This window comes from Mesocricetus auratus, unplaced genomic scaffold (genome assembly GCF_017639785.1).
Source record: "Mesocricetus auratus isolate SY011 unplaced genomic scaffold, BCM_Maur_2.0 Super-Scaffold_100046, whole genome shotgun sequence".
NCBI lineage: Eukaryota > Metazoa > Chordata > Mammalia > Rodentia > Cricetidae > Mesocricetus > Mesocricetus auratus.
In genome coordinates, this window is record NW_024429223.1 from 4,456,031 (window position 1) to 4,480,036 (window position 24,006).

At 49.8% G+C, this 24,006-nt stretch overlaps 1 protein-coding gene and 1 long non-coding RNA gene across 4 annotated transcripts in view; one reads left to right on the forward strand and one right to left on the reverse strand.

Moving 5' to 3' along the window:
- Window positions 1-2,350: 2,350 nt before the first annotated feature.
- LOC106022097 lies at window positions 2,351-10,785 on the forward strand. The gene is made up of 3 exons (XR_001197158.3): window positions 2,351-2,604; window positions 6,226-6,389; window positions 10,546-10,785. It is a non-coding gene; the product is annotated as an uncharacterized LOC106022097 (long non-coding RNA).
- A 4,630-nt stretch (window positions 10,786-15,415) lies between these two features.
- The window catches only part of Dpy19l3 (dpy-19 like C-mannosyltransferase 3), an 81,726-nt gene continuing 73,135 nt past the window's right edge, over window positions 15,416-24,006 (reverse strand). For all 3 annotated transcript variants that reach the window (XM_040735452.1, XM_040735453.1, XM_040735454.1), the window contains 2 exons: window positions 21,653-21,811; window positions 15,416-19,275 (listed from right to left, as the gene is read on the reverse strand). In XM_040735452.1, coding sequence (XP_040591386.1) covers window positions 19,114-19,275; window positions 21,653-21,811 — 321 coding nt within the window. In that variant the 3' untranslated portion in view covers window positions 15,416-19,113. The remainder of the gene's footprint in view (window positions 19,276-21,652; window positions 21,812-24,006) is intronic.

Consider the following 24,006-nt stretch of genomic DNA (forward strand, 5'->3'; position numbering starts at 1 on the left):
CGCGAAGTCCCACACAGCGAACACTGCTGCCGCAGAGCCCAAGCCTCTTAGGGGACATGTCACATCTGAGCCAGCGTTCCTATCCCGCGTCTCGCTGTAATGCAGGAACTTCCTATGTGCGCACACGTTGAGGAGGCAGTGTGACAAACCCCAAATTAATTAAAGCCTAAACGAATGTTTTATTACTTCCACATATGCAGGTGGTGTTGATTACGCCCATCATATTTCTCCCCCTACACACACACACACACACACACACACACACACACAAATAAAATTTTTTAAAAAGGTATCATGTCAGGCTGGAGATTTTGCTCAGTGGTTAAGAACATTTGTTGCTCTTTGCAGAGGACCTGGGTTCAGTTCCAAGTGCCCATGTGGTGGCTCACAACCCTCTGTAACTCCAGCTCCAGAGACCTCATGTCCTTTCTGACCTCCACAGGCACCAGGCATGCGTGCGGTGTACATACATACATACATACATACATACATACATACATCATACATACATGCAGGCTAAACACTCATTCACATAAAATAATCAAATAGATAAATCTTTAAAAATTAAAAAGCTGCGGGGCGGTGGTGGCGCACGCCTTTAATCCCAGCACTCGGGAGGCAGAGGCAGGCGGATCTCTGTGAGTTCGAGGCCGGGCTGGACCGATAGCCTCCAAAACAATACAGAGAAACCCTGTCTCATAAAAACCAAAAGAAAAAAATTAAATTAAAAAGCTATTGTGTGTTTTAAGTCCTTGCGTTCCACTGAATTTTGAAGTATTTTGAAAGCCAGTCATTTTTCCTGTGGTTCTGACTAGGGCTGTGGGTCTAGCCTTCCCACTGGGCTGTTCTGGGTCTCACACTGCCTCGGGTCTGAAAGGGAAGGGCTGTGTAATAAGGTCGACTCAGAAGGCCAGGGCCAGTTTTCCCAGTGGGTTTTAATTGTCATGGCAAAAGAATGGATTGTTCTCCGGAGTGAGACAACTGGTCTCTGGGAAAAGACTCTGGCTTTGAAAGAGTTGCCATGACAACCTCTGCCTTTAGGGTAGCATTGGAGTTTTATGAAAACAAAGGACTTGGCTTTGGGTTAAGTTGGTCACCATGGAAGTGTGCCGCAGCAGGCAGACCTCACCGGTTCCCTTCGCTCCTGGGGACATTTGTTTTCCTTCTGAGACTCGGATGCTCCGCTCAGCGCTGGGTGGCCGTCTCCTGCCTCCCTCTGGCATCTTGGACCCTGTAGGAGCCCGGTGGTGTCTGCAGAATAAGATACGTTTTCTCTAAGACAGCAAGGCTCTCTGCTGGCTGGGCACAGCCTTCACCATGTGTTTACCGCTCCCCAAACACAGGCTTTAACCCGGGAAGAAGAATTTTGTGCACTGGAACACACTGTGTGTGTCTCTGCCCACCAGTCTTCCTCCCTGTCCCTTTCTCTGGCCATAGCGTGCTGTTTGTCCCTTGAGTGGGGCCACTAACATCGCCAGGACAACGAGTTATTTCTCCTAAGGGGGATATGGCATCGGCGCCTTCATGGCGTTCAGGAGATGATTGTGTGTGGATTAAAGTCTGAAAGCGACTCAGGTGGCAGAGGAAAACCCATTGTGTGTGTGTGTGTGTGTGTGTGTGTGTGTGTGTGTGTGTGTGTGCATGTATGTATGTATGTATGTATTCTGGCTGTCTTCTCCTTTATTTTTATCTCCACTCATTCAGTTCATTTTGGCCTTTGCAACTTTTTGTGGAGTGAAAAACCCACTTATTTTTCTTGCGTGACTATGGCTGGTGGTGTGGGCTTCCTCCTTGACCGAGGGTTGTTTTAAAGAGGCGTCTTTAAATTCCAGGTTCGGATTATTTTTTTTTAAATTGACCTCTTACAGGTGATTTCTAGTTTCACTAAATTGGCACATCCTGTGACGGAATTAGACATTTTTCCACTCGTGACACTTCCTCCGCTCCCATGGTTAAGCTGGTTATGCCTAAGCAAGCACGTTGCGTGGCCTCTCGGTCACTTGCCGCAGAGTCACAAACTCTGTGTCCCCACCACGAATGGAGACCTGCACACCAAAGCATCTCCCTTGTGATTTTTCTTTCGAGAATCCACCCCTCCGTTTCTTCCGCTGTGCTTAGTACACTTTAGCTCCAGCAGCTGGTATTTGTGTTAGCGACTCCACCGTCTTCACCAGGAAGCATTCCTTCTGGCTCAAAGTGGGCTTCCTTAGCTGGCAGCTGCCTGGTAACCGTTCATCATCCATTTGAGTGTACGCCGTGCTCCGGCCAAAATGCTGAAGAGAACCACGGCCCGGGCCCCGCCTCCACAGAGCTGCCGCGGGGGGGGGGGACCACACGACTGTGATACAACCTTCCCAGGCACGCATTGGTGCACACTGACACAGTCTTGTGCCCTGCACACCCCCGAATGCACACTCATCTATATGCTCACGTGCACACACGCACACGCACACTTTTAGCTGTAAGATGTGGTATTAGGAAAGGAATCAGGAAAGGCACAGACGAAACTGACCATTTTTGCCTTCTCCAAAGACTGCATGATTTTATAGTCTGTGATGGTCCGGGTGAAATATCGAGTTGCCAGAAGATGGAGTCGCCTGGGAGGTGAGCCTCTCTGGGCATGCCTGTTGGTGGGGGTTGTCTTGACTGTGTGAGCTGGGTGAGCCTCATCTCAGCGGTGGGAAGGTCCATTCGGCAGGGACCGCGGACTGGATAAGGTTGACGAAGGGGAGTAAGTACTAGTTTGCATTCACTCATTTCTCTCTGCTTGCTGACTGTGGCTGCCATGTGAGTGACCATGCGGTGCTGGGAACGGCGCCTGGGCCCTCTGTGGGAGCAACAACGAACGCTCTAACTGCGGAGCCATCTCTCCAGCCCAACGTGTGATGTGTTCTGATCAAATCCCTGCCTTCCCTCCCCTGTGGCCCTTACCCGGTTCGCTCCCAGCTCCGTGAGCTCTTTCTTTATTTTTAACTTAATTCCCACTGAGTCCATCTGGTGCTGCCTGTAAGCCGCGCATAATAGTTCTCTGGAAAAACTTAGAACCAGGCATGAGGCTCACACTAGTGCCTCCCGTGTATGCATGTTTGTGTATGTGTGTGCGCATGTGTATGTAGGTGTGCACATGTGTGCATGGTGTATAAGTTTGTGTGTGCATGTGCGGATGTGAGTTTGTGTGTGCGTAGCACATCTGCATGTGTACGTGTGTGTGCATGTAGGTGTGCACATATGTGCGTGGTGTATAAGTTTGTGTGTGTATGTATGTGAGTTTGTGTGTATGTGTGTGCATGTGCGTGTTGGTGTGTACATGTGTGCGTGGTGTATAAGTTTGTGTGTGCATGTACGTATGTGAGTTTGTGGGCATACAGTGTATGTATATATGTGTATATTTATATATGTCTGTGTGTGGTGTTTGTTTATGTGTGTTTGTGTGGCATGTGTATGTGTACAGTGTATATGTTTGTGGTATGTGTATGGTGTGTGGGTATGGCATGCATATGTGTGCAGTATGTATATTTGTGGTGTGTGTATGGTGTGTGTGTGGCATGTGCATGTGTATAGTATATATGTTTGTGGTGTGTGTGGCATGTATATGTGTTCAGTATATATGTGTGTGTGGCATGTATATGTATGTAGCATATATGTGTATGGTGTGTGTGTGTCATGTATATGTGTACAGTATATATGTGTGTGTGGCATGTATATGTATGTAGCATATATGTGTATGGTGTGTGTGTGTCATGTATATGTGTACAGTATATATGTGTGTGTGGCATGTATATGTATGTAGCATATATGTCTGTGGTGTGGTGCATATGGTGCATGTATTGTGTCTCCCCAGGAAAGGTCTCTCACACAAGCACACACAAGCATCGGGCATTTGCCCCCCGCCTAGCGCCCGCAGGCCCTGGCGTCCGAGCTGATCTTCAGGACGCCATCCCGCTAGGCTTGAAGGACACAGACTCATCTCTCGCTGCCGTTCACCCCTACGGCCTCACCTAGCAGCCAATGGACCGGGAGTGTTGGAAAGGATACTTAGATGATGGGGGGGGGGATCTTCAAGGTTTCCACTCTGCTTAACTTTAACAAATAGAATATATATCAGCTAATGAATATTTCAGTCTTTCACGTAGGAGCCGAGAATGTAATTATGGATTTGATTTTGCCGACTGTTGCTGCCTGCGGTAGTCAGAGATCACAAATCGCATTAAATGAAAGGTGAACCCCATTACGGCATCGGGAAAATGGAGCTTAATAAGTTTTATAATTATGGGGCAAATCTATGCAAATTGCCATTTTTTATCAGGCAATTTTCCATCTTCATCTTGGCGCTAATAGTCCATTAGACTTGTGGCAGCCGGTGCCTCTGTTATGGGAGCTCCCGGGTTTCTTTCTGGATTGTTCTCTGTCGCAGAGACATGGTGTTTGGGGGCGGAATAGCTACAGATCGTTTTGCTTTCTGTTTCGGATCTCTTTAAAAATAACAAGACTTGAATTCTGTTCTCAGCAAGAACTCGAGTGAGCAGTTAATACCTTCTTTTACAGAGACTGAGAACCACGAGAAGCCAAGTCCGAGGCACCGTTTTGTTTAGGTTTTGAAACAGCTACAGAGCCCAGGCTGGCCTGTGAGTCACAGAGGCCCAGCTGCTTCTGCCTCCCAGGTGCTGGGATTAAAGGCGTGTTTTAATTAGGGTGAAACACTAGGACCAAAAAGCAAGTCGGGGAGGAGAGGGTTTATTTGGTTTACATTCCACATTATAATCCGTTACTTAAGGAAGTCAGGACAGGAGCCTGGAGGCCAGAGCTGATGCAGAGGCCACGGAGGGTGCCGCTGACTGGCTTGCTCCTCACGGCTTGCTCAGCCTGCTTTCTTATAGAACCCAGGACCACTACTCACAATGGGTTGGGCCCACTAATTAAGAAAGTTCAGTTCTACAGGATTGCCTCCTGCCCCGTCTTATGGAGACATCTTCTCAATTGGGTCCATCCAGCCAGCACAGCATCTGACTTTGCTATTGCTGTTTTGAGACAGGGTTTCACCCTCTAGGCCCAGGCCCGCCTGGAAATAATGGGAATCCTCCTGCCTCAGCCTTCCCTAGTGATAGGATTACAAGTATGAAGCCTGGCTAAAGCTATCAAATTTTTTTTTTTTTTTGGTTTAAGAGACAGGGTTTCTCTGTATTGTTTTGGAGGCTGTCGGTCCAGCCTGGCCTCGAACTCACAGAGATCCGCCTGCCTCTGCCTCCCGAGTGCTGGGATTAAAGTCGTGCACCACCAATGCCCAGCTAAAGCTATCAATTTTTGAAGTGGTTTTTGTTCTTGTTTTTTTCAGCACGGGGTTTCTATAGCTGTCCTGAAACTTCTCTCTGTAGATCAGATATCTACCTGCATCTGTTTCCTGAGTGCTGGGTTAAAGGCGAGCGCTGCCAACCACCTCCTGGTGAAGTGATTTTTTTAAAAAGAGAAAGATTTATTTTAATTATAAAACTAAAATTATTTTAATAATAATTTCATATTATTATAAATAAAGGGGGTATGTGTAACCTGAGTGCAGTACCAACAGAGGCCAGAGGAGGGCATCAGCTTCCCGGGGAGCTGGGATTACAGGCAGTCGTGAGCTGCCTGATGTGGGCCCTGGGAACTGAACCCAGGTCCTCTGCAAGAGCAGTGTGTGCTCTAAACCACCGAGCCATCTCTCCAGCCTTGATTCTGTTTTTCTTTGCTTACTCTTCACCCTCATCTGAGGTGTCATGTTTTAACACAGGGGCTTATAACAACAGATTTATTTATTTATTTGGTTTTTGTTTTGTTTATTTTTTTGGTTTTTCGAGACAGGGTTTCTCTGTATTGTTTTGGAGGCTGTCCTGCAACTCGCTCTGTAGACCAGGCTGGCCTGGAGCTCACAGAGTTCCGCCTGCCTCTGCCTCCCGAGTGCTGGGATTAAAGGCGTGCACCACCAACGCCCGGCTCAGCAGATTTATTTTATTGTTTTGTGTTTTGCCTGTTGCACCCATGCGGCCACATATGTATCTAGCGCCCTCTGGTGTCAGAAGAGGGCGTCAGGTCCCCCGGAACTGGAGTTACAGGCAGGTGGGAGCTGCCACGTGGGCGCTGGGAACCTAACCCAGGTCCTCGGGAAGAGCAGTCAGTGCTCTAACTGCTGAGCCGTCTCTCCTGCACCCTGCACTGGAATCTAGGAGTGTGCTGTCTGTCTCCTTTCTTAAGGGTTCCGTCTGCATCACCCAGACTCGTCCTGAAATTCGGTTGGGATCCCGCGGCACGTGGGTGGCGTTCTAAAGTGGGTCAGTCCCTCAGGCTGCAGTTGGCGGTGAGGGTCCCTCCTGCAGCCACCCGGCTGACCCCAGACATGCAGAGAAGCAAGACAAACGGTGGGTTCTTTGGATTCTCTGGACATATGAAAAGATGTATGGATGCTGTATGGGGTTCTGGTTTGAGCAACAGGGTGGACAAAAGGCAGTGTTCACACAGACACACACCATCACGCCACTGGCTGCATGTCTCAGAACATACGTCCGCCTGGAGAAGAGTTTCTGTGCACACAATTGAATCTTGGGACTGGACCCGGCAGTTGGGACTGGAGAGATGGCTCAGTGGTTAAGAGCACTTCCAGAAGACCCAGGTTCAATTCCCAGCACCCGTATGGCTGTTCACGCCTGTCTGTAACCCTAAGATCTGATACCCTCACACAGACAGACATGCAGGCAAAAACCCGAGAGAGAGAAAGAAAAAGAGAGAGAGAGAGAGATTGAGAGAGAGAGAGAGAGAGAGAGAGAGAGAGAGAGAGAGAGAGTCTTGAGAGAGAGTCTTGGGGCTGCAGAGATGGTTCCGGGGTTTAAGAGCACTTGACTGCTCTTCGAGAAAACCTGGGTTCAGTTCCTGACAATAATGTTGGGCAGCTCACAGCTGCTTGTAAATCCAGCTTCATGGGAATTAGATGCTCTCTTCTGGGGACTTGCACTTACAGGTATTAAGAATAAAAATATTTTTTACAAAAGAATCTTGAGAACATTCTAGATGATTCTGGAAGGTATAGGGAGGTTTGAGACATACGTGAAGTCCACATAGCCAAGAACCACAGGGGCTAAGGAACTGTGAAGTTCCCAGAAACAAAGAATCCACACCTGTGTCAAAGATTCTACAAGGCTGAATGACTGTCAGGCTTGTGGAGAGTTGGAATATCGCAGATCTAGAGCCAAACTGCCAAATTATCTCGGGCCATTCTTTCCTGCTGCTGTGTGTCTCAACTAATTTTTTTTTTTGAAACAGGGTTTCTCTGTGTAGCCCTGGCTGTCCTGGAACTCATTAGACCAGGCTGGTCTCGAACTCACAAGAGACCCACCTGCCTCTGCCTCCCGGGGTGTTGGGATCGAGAAGGCGTGAGCTGCCTCCGCCCAGCTTCACCCAACATCTTTTTAACGCTCAAGGAAGACTTTTTGGAATGAACCGGCCAGGTCAGTAGCTCCCGCCCACCCGAAAGCCCAGCATCTGAGACGCATTAATCAGACGGCGTCTGATGCAACCCCTCCCACCCCATGTACGAGAAAATCAAACCAGAACGAGCTAAAGCGACGTCCCAGGCGCCGAGAGTTGCAACTAGCGCAGCAGACGGCTGAATGCAGGGGCTCTGGAGTCGGGGGACAGAGGGTGGGGGACAGAGGGTGGGTGAGGCCCGCCCACCCGAGAGGCGCTTGTACCTCCTGAGTTGTTAATGGACACCTGCAGTCTGGGAAGCTGGATTTGCTTTTTTTTTTTTTTTTTTTTTTTTTGGTGGTGGAAGAAAGGCGTTTCAAAACGGGCACAGAGAAGGGAGCAGACATTAATATACGCTTTAGCTGCGTGCGGGACAGATACTTCATAGAGAAGGGTGAAGGAGTAATCGTGGGAGCCAACCTCCCTGTTAGGAATCGTCAGAATTGTGTTAATAATAGCAATAAATATTTATTAGGTGTTTAGTCTGCTCAGTGCTGTTCTAAAAGCTTTAAATTATTAACTAATTTAATCCTTTCAAAAACTCCACGGGATAAGACTGCTGACTTAATCTATTTACAGTCAACACACAGGCGATGCGCGCCCAAGGTTATGCTTCGGGTAAGCACTGAGCCGAGGACAGAACGCTGGCTTTTCCTCCTCTAAACCTCTGGAAGGACACGAAAACGTGATAGAAAGTGGGTTTAGAAGGATGGCTCAGGGTCTAAGAGCGCATGTGTTAATCCTGCAGAGGACTTGCGTTCAGTTCCCAGCACACTTGTTGGGCAGTGCGCTACCTCTTCTAACCTCAAGGGGGTGCTACGCCCTCTGCTGGCCTCCAAGGACACTGCACTCATATGCAAACAGGCACCCGTATGATTAAGATGAATTTAAATGGAACAATAATAGTAGAGAACAAAGGGTGTAATAACCGAGATGTCTTTCTGCCTCGGCCTCCACGGTTCTGGGGTTTGGACTTGGTCTCCCCCCAACCCCTCGCAGTTATAGCGATTTCCCAGGCACCCTGGGGCGCACAGTTTACCCCATAACAACACGCTCCACCACAGAGACACATCCCTGCGGAGTAGATGACATGGGAATCATAACCCTCCAGGTGCGTACTTCAGTCTCTGCATCACCGTCATCTGAGACCACGTTCACTGCTTCAAAAGTCGTCCTTGTTGGGTCTGTGAGACGACTCTCAGCACATAAAGGGGTTTGCTGCCCTAGACCTACATGGAGAGAGAATTGACTCTCAAAAGCTGTCCTGTGACCTCCACATGTGTTCCACAGCATGCACGCGTGTGTGCGCGCACACACACACACAGGCACTCACACACACACTCACAGACACTCACACTCACACACAAATAAATAAAAGATCCTCCCAGTGGCACTCCTTCAACCTTGTATCCTCTATATTTTAAAAAAGATGTATTACTTTTACTTCATATGGATATGTTTTACACACATGTACATGTATGAGCTGTGTGTGCAGTACCCGCAGAGGACAGAAGAGGGCATATAACTTGAGGCAGCAACCCTAAGGGTTCCTCCCCCAAACAACATCAACTTGGGTTCAATTCCTACCTTCTTTGTGCGCTTGCATATGTACACAGTGGTCAGATCTGAGTGTCCCTCTCTATGGTCCCTCTGCCTCAATCCCTTGAGAAAAGTTCTCTCACTGAATGTGGACCTAGAAAAAATTTGACACTAGGCTGACAGACACAAAGCAACATTTGTCCCTGTCTCTGCCTAGTCATAGCACTGGGAGGGTACATGGTCATTCCTGGTTTTATGTGGGTGCTGGGGATCTTTGTGCTTGCCCCGCAAAGACTCTTACCCTAGGTTCTGTGGGAACACCAGAACTTGAGCAGAGACCCACTCCCCCATGGCCTGGGAGTAGGCAGCTGTAAGACAATGTTTACTAAAAACATGTTTACTAAAAACAATACAATGCCCGGGGCAATAAGTTCCTGAAAAGGGCTTGCCCCCGGGAACCGCCCTGTCCTCCACCTTTTCCAAAGACTAACCGCACCTTCAGACCCACCCACATCCATCTCTGGTGTCAGGGTATATAATAACCAGCCAGAGTAGGAATAAAAGAGAGCCTTCTTGAGGAGCCTTCGGGTCTATGTGTTGTCAATCCCCGACATCCTCCGCTCGTTCTCGGACACAGGCTGTGCAACAGGCGTGACAAGGTTCCACCTTATTTACTATTTTTTTTATGGGTGTGTCTGTGTGCACGAGTGCAGTGCTCGCAGAAGCCATCAGGGGGCGTCAGATTTTTTTTTCTGGAACTGGAGTTGTGGTCGGTTGTGCACTGCCTGGTGTAGGCACTGGGAACCAAACCCCCATCTTCTGCACGAGCCGCAGTGGGTTTTAGGAACTGAGTGGTCTCAGCCCAGTTTCCACTTAGGAGGGCACGTTCCAACCCCACTCAGATCACTGCATTCTCAGATTGCATGTTAGTGTCAGAAGAGCCTATCAGGGTGTGGAGAGGAGACTTATCCGTCAATCTGTCACGACACCCCCTCCCCCGGCCCTCAGGCTGGGCTCTGTGGGAGCCACACACCTGCTCTGTGGAGGTCTGGGCTTCCTGCAGGCTGACTGCTGAAGACATATAGGAAGTCACCTTGGTGGGAGTTAGTGGTTGTTACTCTGTAACTTCCCAAGGTGGGTGGATACTTTTTTAGTGCTGAATAATATTTCCTTATCTAGATGGGCGTTCACTGAAAACGTCTTTGTTGCCTCTGCGTTTTTTCACTTCTGTTAAGCTTTCTGTAAAGATCTGTGTGTGCAAATTTTAGTGTGGACTAAAGTTTTCTACTCGTTTGGGCAGACACAGATACAGACAGGCAGACAGACAGACGCAGAAGGACAGACAGACACAACCCAAAATAAACCTTAACAATTTTAAATACCCATAGTGGGCTGGACCCCCCTCCCTACCTGACCTTTCAGCAATCATGAAAATGCCCCACAAATTCGCCCCCAGGTCAGTCTGATGGAGGCCTTTTCTCAGTTAAGGTCCCCTGTCTCTCTCTCTCCGTCTAGGCTTTCGTCGATTTGACAAAAACCAACTGGCACGGTTCCTCTGCCCTAGGGACGGATGCCTAACGGTTTTCCTCCCTTCTCTGAGCAAGTTTTAAACGGCCGTCTTGACATCTTTGCTGCGTTTGACATTTGGCAATCTTACAGGCCATCTCCGTTGCCCGCATTCTCAGCCTACGGGACGCGCAGTCCTGGGCCTTCTCGTGTCTTATAATTTTTAAAAATAAATGCATTCTGTCATTACTCCTGCCACCGTCGCATATTTAGAGCCTGTCGACTTGAGCGGCCGTATATTTTTAGTGGGATTTTCATATTTATGCGCTCCTTCGGAATGCACAGCTCAGTCAGTTCCGTTGACAGGCAGGCAGTGGGGAGGGTAAGTTAGTTTGTCAGGCAACACGGGCCCCTGCTCTCATTCTGTTCCTCTGTTTGTGAGGAACCCACTGGTCCTCCCCCCCATCAACAGTATTCGCGCCACCACATTTTTACCGCTGCGTTGGAGCTAGCTTCCCTATTTTCCACAGGTATTAAAACTTCCATTTCCCCTCATTTTTAATTTAAAAAAAATTGAAAACTTCATACATGAGTATCGTGTTCATACCATGTCTCCCCGTCCTCTCCCTCTCCAACTCCTCTTGCATTCCCCCACTCCCTCTCAAAATCCATGACATCTTCTTTTATTATTATTATTATGTGCATTTGCAGATATATATGTGCGCCCACACGAAGACACACAAGTAAAAATAAAATAAATTTAAAAAAGAAAAACAGAAGAAAGAAACCCATACTCAGGAGAACCTGGCCTCTGCTTTTCTGCCATATCTTCACAAGGAGAGGGTGGTTAGAAGGGATAGATGTTTGCTCTCTTAGATCAAGGCAAAGAAGTCGCCTATTGGAAATATGACATCAGTGGTGTGTGGAGTCCAAGATGAACCGAGACTCACAAAAGGGTCCACAGAGTAAGTCTACAGCATAAAGTCTTCCTGACTCATTGGAACCAGTCTTTCTTTGCTACCTAAAAAATATTATTTATGTTCGTGTGTGTGTGTGTGTGTGTGTGTGTGTGTGTGTGTGTGTGTGTGTAGGTGCCAGGTGAGGCCAGGGGAGCCAGATTCCTGGAGCTGGAGTAACAGGCTGTTGTGAGGCTGCCCAGTGTTGGTGCTGTCACCTTAACTGGCCTCTGCAAGAACTGTGTGCATCCTAGACCGTGAGCCATCCTGGCAGCACCGCCCCGCCCCCCATTCCCGCCCCCATTGCTACACTTCCGTACTGACTTTGTGTGGCGTGCACATGGCAGCTCAAGCCTGACTCAAGATGCTACCACTGCTACCAGAGACAGATCAGGGTTCTAGGAGACAATGTATTTGTTTTGTTTCTGTTAGTGCTGGGCCTGGAAATCAAGTCTTGGGCATGCTAAGCAAATACTGTATCATTGAGCGACTGGGGTTTTGAGGCAAGGCCTCATTATGTTGCACAGGTTGGTTTGGAATGTAACCCTCCTGCCCTAGCCTCGGAGATGGGAGTGGGAGTGCCTCCGCTAGGATGACAGGTGTACACTTAGATGCCGACTCCATTTCCAATCTTTTGTGGTTGCTAAACATGCAGCGGTTTGGCTTGGTTTTGTGGTTTGAGACGTGAGGATCTCCCCATGTAGCCTGGGCTGCTGGCTTAGAACTTGCATTCTATAGTTCAGGCTAGCCCAACACTGAGATCCGCCTGCCTCAGCCTCTGGTGGGATTAAAGGCTCGTGCCACCGCAACCGACACACTTGCGATCTTCTAGTCTCAAAGTTTGACACAGTGGCTTGCAAAAACTACAAGGATGCCTTGTTTTGTTTTTATTTTTTGTTTCTGACAAGTGAGTTAGGTGAACGTCACTGCCTAGCTCAAGAAATCTGCTGCCCACCCCACTCCCTCCACGCTTTTGTTAACACTGGGAGAATGTCCCACCTCGAGTGTGGCCTCACTGACCTTGGTCCCTTTCCCTCCTGGTTCATTTCCACTCATGGGTGCCACACTCTCCCTTGCCTTGGGGAGGGGGGGTTCACTGTATCCGGCTCAGCTACCTGGGAACTTCTTAGCTCAGCTCGGTGACGCGGTGGGCTTCACCTCATCAGTTCAAACGTTTACCTGGCATCACCCCAGCCTCTTTATTTTATTTATTTATTTATTTATTTATTTATTTATTTTGTTTTTCGAGACAGGGTTTCTCTGTATTGTTTTGGAGGCTGTCCTGGAACTTGCTCTGTAGACCAGGCTGGTCTCGAACTCACAGAGATCCACCTGCCTCCGACTCCCCGAGTGCTGGGATTAAAGGTGTTTACCACCAACGCCCGGCCCCCTAGCTTCTTGGTCGGACGGTCTGGTGGTACCTCCCTTCTCTTCAAGCATTGGGCGTCTCCTTACACTTTCCTTACCTAACGCACGGCCCTCCACTATAATGTTATGTTGTCGAGAATACAGACTTTGTCTGCACAGTCTTCTGATGGGAACCCAAAGCCATAATAATAATAATAATAATAATAATAATAATAATAATAATCGCAGCTCAAAAACTATCAAGCAAGTACAGCATGGCGGCGCACACCTGGGGTCCCAACAGGCAGGGATGTGAGGATGGAGGGACCATGAGTTCCTGGGCTAACCTGGGCTCTACGGAGAGACCCTGTCATCAACACACCAGAGCTCAACAAAACACAGCAGAAACAGGAGACCGGTGAATGGATTTAATCAGCTGGGCTATTAAGTGTCGTCTGAAGGTCTGCTCGTTTCAATGGGCTCAAAGCCTCCATGGACAGTGTAAGCCAGCCTCTGTGACTGAGCAGGAGCCCCCAGCCCGCATTCTTCCCTAAAGGTCATGGTCATAGATTTACTTCTTACAGTTCTACGCATGGAACTCAGGGCCTTGAACAAGCTAGGCTAGGGCTCTACCACAGGGCCACGCCCTGACCTATCACTGGGGGATTCTAGGCTAGGGCTCTACCATAGAGCCACGCCCCGACCTATCACTGGGGGATTCTAGGCTAGGGCTCTACCACTGAGCCACGCCCCGACCTATCACTGGGGGTTTCTAGGCTAGGGCTCTATCACAGAGCCACGCCCCGACCTCTATCACAGAGCCACGCCCTGACCTATCACTGGGGGATTCTAGGCTAGGGCACTACCACTGAGCCACGCCCCTAGCCATACCATTTTTAGTCAATAAAACTCGACGTCTTCTTTCTTCTTCTTCTTCTTCTTCTTCTTCTTCTTCTTCTTCTTCTTCTTCTTCTTCTTCTTCTTCTTCTTCTTCTTCTTCTTCTTCTCCTCCTCCTCCTCCTCCTTCTCCTCCTCCTCCCCCTGCCCCTCCCCCTCCTTTTCTTCTTCTCTATTTTGGAGACAGTCTCACACTAGCCCAGGCTGACCTGGACTCACTTTACAGATCAGAGCAGATGTGAACTTACAGTGGTCACCTTACTTCAGCCTTGCAAATGATGAGATTGCAGGCGTGGACCGCCATGCCCAGCTTTGGGATCTTTTTCATTCACGTTAGTATCGTAAAACTTTTTTTCCTAATACCTTTATCATCAGGTATGCTCCTGGCCCAGAGAACTAGGTGGATTCTCACACTCCTGGTGTCTGCAACCCAGCAGGCTCCTCCCAAGAGGACTCAGGTTCAACTCCCAGCACCTCCACGGCAACTGTCTGTTAACACCACTTCCAGGGGGACCTGCTGCCCCCTCTGCTGGATTCTGCTGGCACTGCACACATGTGCCCAGACAAGCACCCATAACATAAAAAGAAAAAAGAAGAAAACTGAGACGTTTTCTTCACCAAACAGGCAAGACCGCTGCTCACAAAGACAGCAGACCACCACACTGAGGGCTCCCTCGCAAATGGCTGCACTGACCATTACCCACAACCCCCAGGGTGAGATCAGGTGCTGGAATGAAAACCCACATCATTGAGCACTAAATGAGCACCGCTTATGTAAATAATCTTAGCAGCAATAATAAGAGAGATAATTGCTCACAGGTGTCACTTCCTGGGGGGGCCACCTTTTCTTCTGAGAGTAAATGCTAATAGTTTCATTCAATTTATGAGTCTTAATTAGCACACTGCTGTTCTAATTATTGTGCGGGGGCCCGGAATCATCCCCCCCCGCAACCCCTTTCCCTCTCCTGCACACCCACACCCCATCAGCCACTTCCCTCCTTTATGAATATGCACTTCTGGGCATGTGCACACATCTGCACCTGCCAATCACACGGCACAGAGTGATCCGAGGCGTTCGGAAAGCAATCTGTCAGTCTCCGCCACGGGCAACGGCTCTTTCCCAACTTCCCTTCTTTTCCTGTGCGCGCGCGCGCACACACACACACACGCACGCATGCACGCACGCACATAAATGTGTCTTGATTTTATCTTTACGATGTGCTCGTTTATTTACCTTCTATTTTATGTACATTGGTGTTCTACCTGCGCGTGTTATCTGCGTGAGGGTATTAGAACCTCTGACACTGGAGTTACAAGACAGTCGTGAGCTAGGAATTGAACCCGGATCCTCTGGTAGGGCAGCTGTCTCCCCAACTCCTGCGTCTGGATTTCTATACGGGTCTTCATGCTTGCTTTTGTTTGTTTGTTATTTATTTTGGCACTTTACAGTTGGGTGTGGTGTTTGGAAGGCTAAGTGAGGCAGGAGAGTACTGAGTTTGAGGCTAGCTTGGGCTACAGAGCACGGCATGGGAAGGGGGTGGGGGGCGGGGCGGGGGGAGAGGAGGGTGGGGCGGAGAGAAGGAATGGACCAGAACCTCAGCACCCTCATCGCTGGTGACTTACTCTTCAGATCTCCGCCCCCTCCCATTTGACCTTCAAAGCAACGAAAGGCGCTGGGATCATTGAAAAGAGCTTTATTTAGTATACAATCTCCATACAATTCAGCACAACAAATTAGAAACGCTTCTCTCTAAGCTTTCCCCAGCAGAGGGCCTGACATCAGACGGGCACTCTCCCCGCAGCAGCCACAGGCTATCGCAGCTGGAGCAGCTGTAGGCGTATGATTGACAGACAGGGCCGGAGAACACTTCACGCTCTTCCTCTGGCCACAGCTGTGATTTAAAAAAAACCAATGCTTCAAGTACGCTTTGGCTAAAGATGAGCTGCATTTTGGGGGAAATATCTTTGTCTCTTTAGTGGCCTCGGTTTTTGTTAATGCTTGGCTAACACACAGGAAATCAAGCGGTGGGGGCGGCCGTCCTTACTTAGCAGGAGCTCTGTCAGCCACGGGAGCAGTAACTGTCTGCCTGGAGGTTAATGGGGGGACCTGTCAACCAGCGGTGGACGGCAGTAAGTCGCTGATCTTCTGATGAGAAGCTGGGGGGCTCTTACTTCACGGGAGCCCTAGCCTGCAGGTCTTTCTTGTGTAAGTCACACCAACCGCATGATTTGGGAAGAACTTTTTTCCTCCAGTGCTGGGGACAGAACCGAGTACGTCACACTCGCTGGGCAAGTTTTCCACCTCTGAGTCCAGCTTCCAGAGTAGACATTCGGAAGGCGGGAGGACCACATGAGGAATCCAAGCTCATTCATTCCCTTCATTTTCATCCTCTCCCCCCCACCAATATTTAATAACTTTCCTGATCACATTTAATTTCTTATTTATTTATTTTTTGGTTTTTTACGAGACAGGGTTTCTCTGTATTGTTTTGGAGGCTGTCGGACCAGCCTGGCCTTGAACTCACAGAGATCCGCCTGCCTCCACATTTAATTTTTAAAAACTATTTTCCTTTTATTTTAAATTCTTTGTCTGTGTATGGGAATGGGCACAGGAGTCCAAGTGCCTGTCGAGGCCTGGAGAAGGACCCCCTGGTTGCTCCTGGAGCCAGGGTCACGAGCAGTTGTGACCTGGTCAGCGTGGTGCCCGGAACCGAGCCAGGGTCTTCTCTGCACGGCCCATATACACCCTTAACTCCTGAGCTGTCTCTGCAGGCGTTACATTTAAAAGCCATTTTCATGGGGAAACCCACCTTATCAGAGTATCCGATTTACATTTTTTGCGAAAGTACCTCTTTGTCTGTCTGTCCGTCTGTCCATCCGTCTGTCCGCCTGTCTGCTGCAGTGCTGGGTGGCCATCAAACCCAGGGCTTTGTGCAACGCCGGGCAAACACCCCAGCCTCTTGTGGTTGGGCTCTGTACTTAGAATCAGAAGCAGAAAGTGTACCCATGGGACCATGGCTGGAGCTAGGCACCAGGAGCGCAGACGCAAGGCAGAGGCCACCTGCCGGATTGCAGCAGGCGGCTCCCAAGAGGGCTGGAGACTTGAGGCTCCGAGGAGTCACACGTCACACACAGCGTTAATTAAGAGCACTTCTGTTGTACTTGGAGGTTCTTCCGCGAACTCGGAAGCAAAGCCTACTGTTTGTTCTATCTGGAGTCACAACTGAAATGCTATTACCCAGACGTGACAGTCCCCAGGGCCCAAACAGAAGGGAGTGAGGCCTACGGGGCTCCAGTTTCAGCCGAGGGTGGGTCCTCTTTTCTCCTGGGCGCTTGATGACAAGGTCACAAGCTGTAGTCCTGATCTGAGCTAAAAAGTATTAAACATGATTTGCTCACCAAGAGTAGAAACTTGTCCTGTACACATCACAGTGTCTCGGGAGGGCGCCTGTGTGAAGACTGGGGGTTTGGCACTTCTCAGTTTTCAGGAAATGGTTTGGCAGCAACGGCGCTGTGAGGAAATCGAGCGCCCACTAGCGTGACTTGTCACCCCGGTAAGGGTGTGCATCCAAAAGTTAAGTCCACGGCTCTTGGATACCAAGACGCCAAACACCGATTGGTGATAACGAGCACATACAGGAATGTTTAAAACAAATGCAAGCTCACCCACAAAGTAACAGTCATGGGGTCTCTGTGATGCCTGTCCTTGCTCTCCCTTAAGAGTAAGGCACTGGCCCAGAATGTTCCACCAGCACCGGCAGCTGTGTCAGGCACGCGGCATTGCTGGCTTCATTAAAGTTTTGGCACGAGCGAACGCATCTGCTTGCTGCATTACCCCAAACTGCAGTGGTCTCCAAACTTACGAAGGGGTCCAGAAAAGGCAGGATTCCAAAGTTCCAGTGGCCGTTGATGTTTTAGTTAAACGAGTTTTGCATAAAAACCCTGAGCCTGATGAGACAAAGAAATGCATTTTTTTGGAAAGCTACTTAAGTAGTAACCGAACAGCGGAATCACCGGAGCGCGTGGTGCTCCCCGACCCGGTTGCTCAAGGGGATTTATTGCACTAACGCGTGAGGAGAAACCTTTAAATCACTTCCAAATGGCAAGAGCAGGAGAGAAAGTTAATTTCATTAGTTTTCTTGATTTAATTAAGTGGACAATATGCCTTTATCAGCAGCTTTTACATGCCCCTACTATTAGAAATGAATTATAAAAGCGATTATCAAAAAACTCTGAGCAGGTACACTCCTCTCTGCCGTTTACAATCGAGTGCAGCTTGGAGGCACTTGGTCACCTCTTAGGGAGAAAAGTGGCATCTCCGGCCGGGGCCGAGAGGAAAGACTGGAGACCACAGGTCGAAGGGTATGAGAATACCACACTGAATTTCAGGGGTCAGGAACACAGCATCTAAAAAACCCTCCCCATACAATGCAAGTTCCTAGGCTATGAAAAAATACAAAGGCTAAAAACACAAGAAAGTTTACAAAGTTCTGCAAACCCGGTACATTGAAATGAGTAAGAAATGAAGCAAAACTAGTTTACTTGCAAGGGAGACTAAACCGCACCGATGGGTTTTAAAAAGAGCCTGTAACAGTAGCACAGGCTACCCGGCTACGTGCACTTCCGCCCCACAGACTTCTAGTATGAGACCTGTGACACTTTGTTGATTTGAGACAGGGTCTGTCTACATAGCCCAGGCTGGCCCAGAACTCACTATATAGACCAGGCTGGCCTTGAACTCTCGATAGATTTGCCTGCCTCTGCCTTTGGGCACTGGGCTTAAAGGAGTGTGTCCAGCATCACCCTGACTGCTGTGCCCAGGATTAATCCACACACATACTCTAAATCTGCCCCACACTTCTGAACATGTGACAGTTTAGAGAAAGACCTAACATGATTTGTTTCTTCACATTCGAAAGCATGATAGATTGGGAAACGTTACAAAAGTTTAACGAGACAGGACAATAAGCTTTTTAAAAGCCACCGATTGGGTTCAGTGGTGAAGAAGTATCAGTAACTGAACCGTGCAGCCTGCCAACTAAACTAATTCATAACCGGCTCGGGGTCACTGAAAATCACAAGTATTTCAGATCTTACACAGGCTCTCATTTCCCAGGCCACCATAGGGTCACACATAACTAACTCCCCTGGTGGCAAAATCCCCCATCCAGCCTCGGGCAGGCGCACACAGTCAGGCGAATGGACGGACGCTCATGGGAAAGACGGACAGGGTGGGAAAGACAGACATCAGTGGAAGGGTCTGGATAGAGACAGGGTGGTCTGCAGCTGCTGCAATCCCTGCCAGTCAGGGCCTGCTCCTAACTCACAGACACGTCTCAGTCAGCTGTAGATGCACTGCGGTTTTACGAATGGACAGTTACTTATTTCTGGACAGTTTGTAGACGTGGAATGTCTTGTTCTGGAATACTCTAGTGAAGTGAGCTGCGTAGGATGGCGGATTCCTTTTGATCTCCTCACAGAAGCGAGGGTGGTCAGCAGGTCTCAAGTCGGGGTCACTTTCTCCCGGCCCGTCCATCTCCTGAAACCAAGACAAACCCAAACAACTTGAGTGGTGGTGGTGAGACCTCGTCTGTCCGCCCGCCTGCCTGTCCCTCCCTCCGTCTGTCCGTCCACCTGCCTATGCATCTACCCATCCACTCTGGGTTTTGCTTATTGCTTTGCCTAATTTTGAAACAGGTTCTCTCTTTGTAGCCCTAGGTAGCCTGAAACTCCAGATCAATGCCTGCCTCCACCCTCTGAGTGCTGGGATAAAAGGCATATACCACCACATCCCGTAGCCTGGTTTTGGGGGGACAAGACCTCACTGCGTAGCCAGGCTGGCTTAGAATCTTTTTTTTTTTTTTTTTTTTTTTTCGAGACAGGGTTTCTCTGTATTGTTTTGGAGGCTGTCCTGGAACTCACTCTGTAGACCAGGCTGGCCTCGAACTCACAGAGATCCACCTGCCTCTGCCTCCTGAGTGCTGGAATTAAAGGCATGCGCCACCAACGCCCGGCTGGCTTAGAATCTTAACGCTCTTGCTCTAGCTTCATGAATGCTGGTACTGACGGCACCTGTCACCACAGCCACCGGAAAGAAATAGTCACATTTACAAAGGTAGCAAAAATCAGGGTAGGTGCCCGGCTTTCTGAGTGCCGGTCAGCAACGGATGTTTCAATGCCAACCCCACTCAAGAGATCAGATGGCCCACCTCACTCTCCTCCCTCCAGGGAACACACCACGGCTGGAAAGAGTCCCGTGTCACGAGCCTTGTCGCCATTAAGGGTGGATCAGAAGCAGAACTCACACCTCCCCGTGTGTCCCGGTTAGTCTTGTGTCAACGTGGCAAGACTGGAGTCATTTGAGACAACAGGACGTTAAGTAGGGGACAGCCTCCATCGGACTGCCTGCGATCAAGTCTATGGGGCCTCCTGCTGACGGATGTGAGAGGGGTGTCCTCTGTGCCACCCCTGACCTGGTGGTCCTGGGTTCGACATGGAAGCGGGCTGAATAAGCCCCGGGAAGCAGTACCCCTTGACAGCCTCTGGTTCAGTTCCTGCCCTGACTTCCCTTCACGAAGGACCGTAAGCTGTAAGACGAAACAAACCCTTTCCCTGTCTTAGTTAGGGTTTTACTGCCCGTGGCAACTCTTACAAGGAACACATTCAAGTGGGGCGGCTCCCTTAACGGTCTCAGAGGTTCGGTTCATTATCATCCTGGCGGGATGCAGGCAGACGTGCTGGCTACACCCGGATCAGCGGGCAGCAGGAAGTGGTCCCAGTGTCACACTGAGGGAAGCTTGAGCAAAAGAGACCTCAAAGCCCGCCCCTGCAGTGACACACTTCCTCCAACGAGGCCACGCCCCTTGGGGGCCATTTTCTTTCAAGCCACCACGCCTCTTCCAGGTTGCGCTAACCGAGTCACCCGTTCCTAGAAGCACACCATCCTGTTCCATCAACAAAAGTTGAGCACAGAGGGGGCTGGAGAGGCGGCTCAGAGGTTAAGAGCACTGGCAGCTCTTCCAGAGGTCCTGAGTTCAATTCCCAGCAACCACATGGTGGCTCACAGCCATCTGTGATGAGATCTGGCGCCCTCTTCTGGCCTGCAGGCATACATGCAGGCAGAGTGCTGTATACATAATAAATAAATAAAAATCTTAAAAAAAAAGTTAAACACAGAGAACTACAATAACTGGAGGAAATTCCCCGACTCAGATGCAGAGTGAGGAGAAGCTACCCTCCCGCGCGGGCTCACACACACCTGCAGGTGCGTGTTCCGCTCAGCTTCCAGATTCAAGGCAGTCACTGCTCTTTACTTCCCTTGGGTAAAAAAAAAATCTGAATTTCTAATTCTCACCTTCAGGGAGACCATGTGTGGGTGGTGGAATAAGAAGGGATCAGGATGTGTGGCCCACAGAGCTGGGGGAAAAGGGTGACCCCCACTGCCTGCCACTCAGAGACACGCCAACAGGACATTTTGGAGCAACGTGCCATACGGAGCAGAAAAATACTCTTTACAAATAAGATGCATTGCAGTGCTGCATCAATGCAAAACAGCCAAAGGTTGGTGGCGCACGCCTTTAATCCCAGCACTCAGGAGGCAGAGGCAGGCGGATCTCTGTGAGTTCGAGACCAGCCTTGTCTACAAGAGTTAGCTCCAGGACAGCCTCCAAAACCACAGAGAAACCCTGTCTCGGAAAAAAAAAAGCCAAAGGTAATAGGTGAGCTTCCTGAGTCAAAGGGCGGCAGGCCAGACCTTCCCCGTCCCCGGCTGTCAGTAACGAGCAGGACTTCTACAAACGCCAGGCTCAGACTGTCATTCACACGTGTGGTCTACAGTGACGCACGCCACGTGGGATCCGTCTTGGATTTCTGCCCCTCTCTGAAAGGCCCCCGAGGCGAGGAAGCAACATGCTCACGTGTCCGTTAGCTATGTCCAGCAAATCGCGCAGCCGGCAGCCCCTTTGGTGCCTGCGTTCATAGCAGATGCTATCTTCGAGGATCACAAAGTCAGCGCCAAACGACCTCAGGAGCGAGTGCACTTCCTCTGGGGACCTCTTCGCGTATATCTGATAGACCTTCAAAGTGAGACAAAAAAAAAAATGGGAAAAGGGCACACATCCCCTCTCAATTGCCTGGGAGTTAATGGAGGAAGGGAGGGGCCATCCATCCCCCAGGGGGCGGTGCTGAGACCTGACACTCAAATCCCCTTGCTGTCCAGGCCACTCTTGTTCTGTCAATCACAGTCTGGGGTAGGAGCATAGGGAATTTCCAAATGGATATTGTAATTATTTAATAGGAAGAGGGACCAGGAGTCACGCTGAACACGTCTAGTACAGACAGATGTCAAAAAGACCTGGATTCAGAGTGAATCATTTCAGGCTTTGAATATATTTACCAGATGACAAGTTCTAAGAATTAGTAAGCGTGACCGAGTCAACAACACAGGCAGATGGGTGGCACTATTTGGGTGTGTGTGTGTGTGTGTGTTGTGTCTAAGAGGGAGACGGGCTTCCCATCACAGCGAGTGGGAAAAGGGCCGCTGACCTCGCTCTGTTGGAGCAGTCACTGTTGCTTTGTGGCTGTTACATTGTTTCCTGTTGGCTCAGGAGACCCAGGGTCTTGGGGGGGGGGAGGGGGCCCTGCTCTATTCAAGTTCACCACTACCGCACCTGGAGCAAACCCTTCTGGGAGAAGGCAGTTTGGGGCGTGGCACGGGGCTGTGAGAGGTGTGGCCCTGAGTCGCGACACATGGCTGTATGTGAGGGAGGGCCTGACGCCCAGTGGGGCATCCCCAGGGCCGGGTAAGAAGGTAGGGGCGATTTGCCTGTTATCACCGCTTAGGTCGGCAGGAGGCCTTGGCTAAAGTATACCCAGGATTCCGAGTCCTGACCGAAGGCGAGCCCTGGTGTCCACGGGACATCGGTTTTTAGAGCTCTACAGCTGGCACCTCTGGGGAGGGTGGCACACAGCTATCCTTCTGTATCTCCGCAGGCTAAGTGGGCTGGCTAACTCCCAGTAGAACCTTCTGTCCTACCACAACAGGTGGGTCAACCTGCCAACACTTGAGCCAGATGAAAACCCCTTTAGCAATTTGATAACATTATGAAGCAGGGGCTGGAGAGATGACTCAGAGGTTAAGAGTGCATACTGTTCTTGCAGATGACTGAAGTTCAGTTCCCAGCACCCATGTCGGGTGGCCTAAAATTGCCTGTCACTAACTTTAGCTCCAGGATCTGATGCCTTTGGCCTCTGTGGGTACCCGTACACACATGCACGATCCCAGCGCTTAGAAGACTGAGGCAGGGGGATCACAAGATTGAAGCTATCCTGGGCAACAAAATGAGACCCAATATAAAAAAATGAAAAAAAGGTGAGCAGCAGTCTGAAATATCCAGCAGTATGAATCCGCGCTGGTAAGGACTCGGGAACCAGGTACCTTCTGAAACTGAAATGACCCGTTGAGAGGGTGCCTGGTTGAGACCGAAGAGCCTGATACACCAGTAGACTCGTACGTTTCCCCTCTCCTGACCGCCCTGTGCATGTCTGTGAAAGACAGGAACGGCCTGAATGGTTGCAGAAAACACACCACACCCACATAAAGTCTTTACAGCTTTAAAAGCGGCCGGGAGGGGGCTGAGGTTGCGGCCCTGGTAGCAGTGCTGGCCCTCCTCCGAGGTCGCCGTACTGCAGACTACCACGGACCTGGTATAGTCATCCCTGAACACAGAAGAAGGAAGGTGGACTACGGTAGTTCTTGATACGGAGACTAAGAAAAGATGGGGCTGGAGAGACGGCTCAGTGGTTAAGAGCAGACACTAATCTTGAAGAGGACCCAGGGTCAGCTGCCAGCACCCGCACCAGGAGGCTCATAACCACCTCTACCAAGGCTTCAGTGGGGTCTGACGCCCTCTTCTGGCCTCTGTGAGCATTGCACTCAAAGGCACATACCCACACACAGACACACACAAACATACATACATACATATATGCTGTTTGCCTTCTGGGTAGGCAGCGGGTAGCTAGGACACAGGGATGGGGTGAACATGTTTTGGACCATTCCCTTCTGCACGCTCTGAACTTTTAACTATGTGGCTGTGTTACTTTCTTAAGCAAACACACACACATACACACACACACACACACACACACACACACACACACACCAGAAATGGCCCACAGCTGGTTTACGAGACAACCAATACATCTCCGCTTCCATCCCTTTCCTTCCAAAATCACAAGCTCCAAGGGCTTTGGCCTAAACGCTGCCTCC